Below are 4,887 nucleotides of genomic sequence, written 5' to 3'. Positions count from 1 at the left end.
AGCCTCTATATTTGATCAGTTGTTACTTGTAGTTGAATACTTTATATTTGACAGTTTATAACTAGTAGTTAAAGGCTACATACCTAAACAGTTCGTGGCAGTGGATGCTTTTACATCCGATCAGTGGCTGTAACAGAAGCCTTTATAGCTCATTGGTTGTAATTGGTTGTGCCGTCACACACGTCTCGGCTAATTGGGGTTGTTGGCTAGTTTGTAATCATTCCTTCTGCCAAATCATTTCCAATATTTACAAAATGTTGGTCAAAGCTTAAGGCCAAAGTTCAGACCAGTCATCCACGACAGATCGCATACTTTGAACTGTCGCTATCACTTAGCGAGGCTGCTGGCAGAGCCGTAGGAGGGACAAAAGAGGCGGTTGGTGCGGTTCCTGAGCAGACCGTGACGGCACACCGTGGAGAACATGGAGCTGTACCTGGACCTCCACTCACAGCCCTGCCGCTCCGTCTATCTCCTGGCCAAGAGGACCGGCATCCCCTTCACCTTCAAATTAGTGGACCTCTCTGCAGGTGGGCCTTCGCGTTTCAGCCTTGATACATCTCATCCTTATTTATTTTTATTTGCCTAAGAGGGCTGTGCTTTATCCATGTAGATATTTTTTTTATTTAACACATTGAGACACAGATGTGTATGTATGTGTTTATGCGTGTGTGAGTGTGCGTGTGGGATTGTGTGTACTCAAGGATGCTTCTGTGAGTGTGGGGAACAGAGTACTTGTGATGGGTGGGTTGCTGTGAGGGAGCTGCAGCTTGCAGGCTGACCCAAGAGCAGATCTCAACAGCTCGCTTGACGTTGTTCAATCGCAGCCCCCATAGGCAGTTGGTCTGTAGATCTATGCACATTTTGCATTCCAATGGAAATAAGTTTAATATGTGTATCTATATATGTATTCAAATTGACCAAATAGAGATGTCAAATCTCATTATTTGTGTGTGTCTAGGAGGGCTTCTCTTCTTCCATATAGCCTTTCATCTATTTAAACCCATTCAGTCAAAAATGCTTGTGTGTGCGTGGGTGCTTAGATTAATAATGTAAATAAAATGTATATCCCAAGGTCAGCAGTTTGGGGAGGATTTTGGTAAAGTTAGTGTGGTGCGGAAGGTGCCAGCTATGAAAGACGGCGACTTTATCCTGACAGAAAGGTAAAACAAGCTTATTTTAACACAGTGAAACATTTCAACCATTGGCCTTGTTTTTATTTTTTATTTATCTATATTCTTACAGAAATTCATAGATTGAAATCAAACAAAAGGACATTTTAGATAAAAAATAACGAGAAATCGGTGAGTTGGTTGAATCCAGCAAGTAGGTTTATTATACAATAACTCCTAGCTTCATGTTGCTTCATCTAAAGCCGCAATGTGTAAGATTGCACCCCTCCCAATTAGTAGGAGGGAGACTTGCAACTGTGTGACGAAAACTACCGAGCTAGAGGCTAGGAGGTGTTTTCGTAGTAAACATTTTGCAAACAAAGAGAGTTAAAGCATTATTCATTTGTAGAAAAGTATTAGTTGTAAAATGTGATTTTTACAACTGATAGCGTTGATAGTGATTTTACAACTGATGTTGTTGATAGTGGTATTTTATATTAACATCCTTGAAATCGATATCGATCTGCATTGACAGATATGCCTAGGTTATTTTCTGCTACAGGCTTGTTTAAATATTTTCTCTTATGTGTGCGTGTGTGTCTTTGTGTGTGTGTGTGTGTTTGTGTGTCTATGTGTTTAATGTGTGGATTTTTTATGTGTGGTTGTGTGTGTGTCTTTATGTGTGTGTGTGTGTGTCTTTATGTGTGTGTGTGTTTTTTTTTATATGTGTGTGTGTGTGTGTGTGTCTTTATATGTGTGTGTGTCTTTATGTGTGTGTGTGTGTGGGGGGGGGTTATATATGTGTGTGTGTCTTTATATGTGTGTGTGTGTGAGTGTGTGTGTGTGTGTGTGTGTGTGTGTGTCTCAGCGTGGCTATCCTCCAGTACATGGTGGAGAAGTTCCCCCAGCTGGTCCCTGGTCACTGGTACCCCTCTGACCTCCAGCGTCGAGCCCTTGTCAATGAGTTCCTGTCCTGGCAGCACACCACGCTGCGGGCCCATGGCTCAAAGGTCTTCTGGTTCAGGGTAGGGCATCTTGCTGCTTCCTAGGAGGCTTACTACCTCGTTTCCTAGCTCCTAGAGGATGGTTCCTTACACCTATTAAGGTTTCTAGCTACCTAGACAATGTCAGCTAGATCTGAAAGAATGTTTCCTAGCTCCTAAAGGATGCTTCTCAGTTCCTAGAGGATGTTGCCTAGGATGGTTCCTACCTCTGAGATAGTGTCACCTTGCTGCTAGGGGGGATGGTTCCTTGCTCTGATGATGAATGTTTCTAGTCCCTAGACAATGTCACATAGCTGCTAGCGGATCTAATGATCTCCTGTTGTTGATTAAATCAGACCCACCCCGCCCCACCCTGCACTCCATCCAGATGGTACTCAGTAACAAGGTTGTACAGCACTTGGAGTAATTTTCGGTTACTCTTACGACTACAAGTTTGATTGTATGTCTCTCAGCCTCACTTGTTACCCTCCATTTCAAACGACTAAATGTAAGGAATGCTACGGTGATCTTGGAACAAACTACGGCCACTGAATATTATACCCTTGTCTTTTGAAGGCTGTGGTTCCTGTGGTAACAGGCACGGCGGTTCCGAAGGAGAAGATGGACTCAGCGCTTGAGGACCTGAAGCAGACCATGGATTTGTTTCAGAGCAAGTTTCTAAGGGACAGCAGCTTCATCGCTGGGGAAGAGGTTTCCCTGGCAGACCTGGTGGCCATTGTTGAGATCATGCAGGTAATAGACCAGTCCTTCTGGTATGTATATATATATATATATATATATATATATATATATATATATATATATATATATATATATGTATATATACCCTATCTATCGTTTTATATGATATATATATATTTATATTTATTGACCAAAAGTAATGCTCTGGTTTGCAGCCGGTTGGAACTGGTCTGGATGTGTTTGAGGGCCAGCCAGCACTGAGTGCCTGGAGAGAGCGTGTGAAGAAGGTGATCGGAGAGGAGCTGTTTGATGAAGCTCACCAAAGCATCATGAACGTGGACTGCCTGGCCAAGACCTTTCAGGACAACGGCATGCTGGAGTTCCTCAAGCCTCGCATCAACAAGATGTTCACCTGAGCGTCAGGTCAAGCTGCTCCACTTCAGTTCACGTTTTCGTTTATGCAGGGTGATGAATAATTTTCATTATCTTTTCATTCGTTTCATTCCAAAGGTAGTTCTTCAACTTTGATTGAGATATTTCTTAATTTGTGGTGTGGATTAAACCTTGTGTTGAGCAATGCGACATTGCGTTGACTGTATATTGTCCAGCATTCTCCGTGCACCACTATTACCATGACCTTAACGATCAACTCGGTATCAAGCGATTTTGTGCTCATGCGCACAAACGTTAATCATTGAATCGTGTCCCAGGGCACGATTGTCCGACTTTTCTCGTGCTACACAGAACGAAATGTTAACCAATGGATTTCGAATAGGAGCGTTTCTCAGAAAATGATCGTGCTCCACAGAACGAAACGAGATAGAGAGCGAAAGAGAGAGAGGGAGGGAGAGAAATATAGGCTAGGCAAGGAAACTTTATTTATATAGCACTTCTCATACACAAGGCAGACTCAAAGTGCTTCACATGTAAACATTTTCATACAATAAAATAAAATAAAATAAAATAATTGAAAAGAAAACATATGCAAAAAATGAGTAAAATAGATAGAAAATAAAGCCAAAGTTAAAAAAGCATTTTAGAAAGTGCAATGTGTTGTAAAGATCAGATCAACAGTCTCTCTGGTATTCCAACCCCGCCTAAAGGAACTTGGTCCTTTCTCTGGGACTCCAACACAGATTCTAGGACTCCAACCCGGATTCTAGAACTCTAACCCAGACAGAACTTGGGTCTCAAACGCTTATCATTTCTCAGATCATGTATCTCTCTGGTAAAAAAAGAAAATAAAGGTAAAGTTCAAAAGGCATTTTAAAGCTTTTTTGGAAAGTGCAATGTAAACCAATGCATTTTGAATGGGAGCGTTTTCCAGACAATTATCGTGCTCCACAGAAAGAAACGAGAGAGAGAGAGAGAAAGAGAGAGAGAGAGAGAGAGGCTTCAGAAGGAGTGTGTGCAGACAGTACAGTGCACCCTCTAGTTATGTATATGTCAAAACAACAAATGCATCAACGGGTAAATGTAGTGTATTAGGGATACTCCGATTTCTCAGTTTCTTACAGCAAACCTCAAAAACATTTCGTGCTTAAGCTCACGAAATGTAATCTATTGAATCGTGTCCCAGAGCACGATTTTATGACAAAAGTAAAACCATTGTCTGTCAATTTATATATTTTCTTCAACAACAAAAGGGGTGTGGGCGGATAGTACAGTGCACCCTCTACTTATGTATGTGTCAAAACAACAAATGAATCAAGGGGTAAATGTAGTGTATTAGGGATACTCTGATTTCCCCGTTTTTTACAGCAGACCTCCTCAAAAACATTTCGAGTTCATGCTCACGAAAAGTACTTCAATTCTGTCCCAGAGCACGATTGAACCCATGGATTTTGGACAGGAGCATTTCTCAGAATATACACAGGTGTATATATATAAAAGAAATTACTCAGCAAGTGCTCCATCTCGTTACACCTCACCTCACTTGCTTGCCAGATTTTGGCCTGAAGTTCTTCCCAGACCTAAACCCTAGCCATCCAACATGCATATCTGAGAATAAGGCCTCGCTTTAATAATGACAAAAAGTTATGAGAGAAATGCACATTAACTTTTTGTTATCTCGTAAGCGGCGTGGTGCCGGC

General features: G+C 41.6%; 1 protein-coding gene across 1 annotated transcript; it reads left to right on the top strand.

The window, feature by feature from the left end:
* Nucleotides 1-421: 421 nt before the first annotated feature.
* Nucleotides 422-3,210, top strand: gstt1a (glutathione S-transferase theta 1a; the record flags this gene model as incomplete). Its single annotated transcript, XM_079734297.1, has 5 exons — nt 422-527; nt 1,073-1,160; nt 1,978-2,134; nt 2,669-2,845; nt 3,010-3,210. 5 exons carry the CDS (start codon nt 422-424, stop codon nt 3,208-3,210), a joined length of 729 nt encoding a protein of 242 aa, XP_079590423.1.
* Nucleotides 3,211-4,887: the final 1,677 nt, after the last annotated feature.

This window comes from Pollachius pollachius, assembly GCF_949987615.1.
Source record: "Pollachius pollachius genome assembly, chromosome: 1".
Taxonomy (NCBI): Eukaryota; Metazoa; Chordata; class Actinopteri; order Gadiformes; family Gadidae; genus Pollachius; species Pollachius pollachius.
Note: the sequence above shows the minus strand (reverse complement) of the source record. Positions and strands in the feature narration are given on the sequence as shown.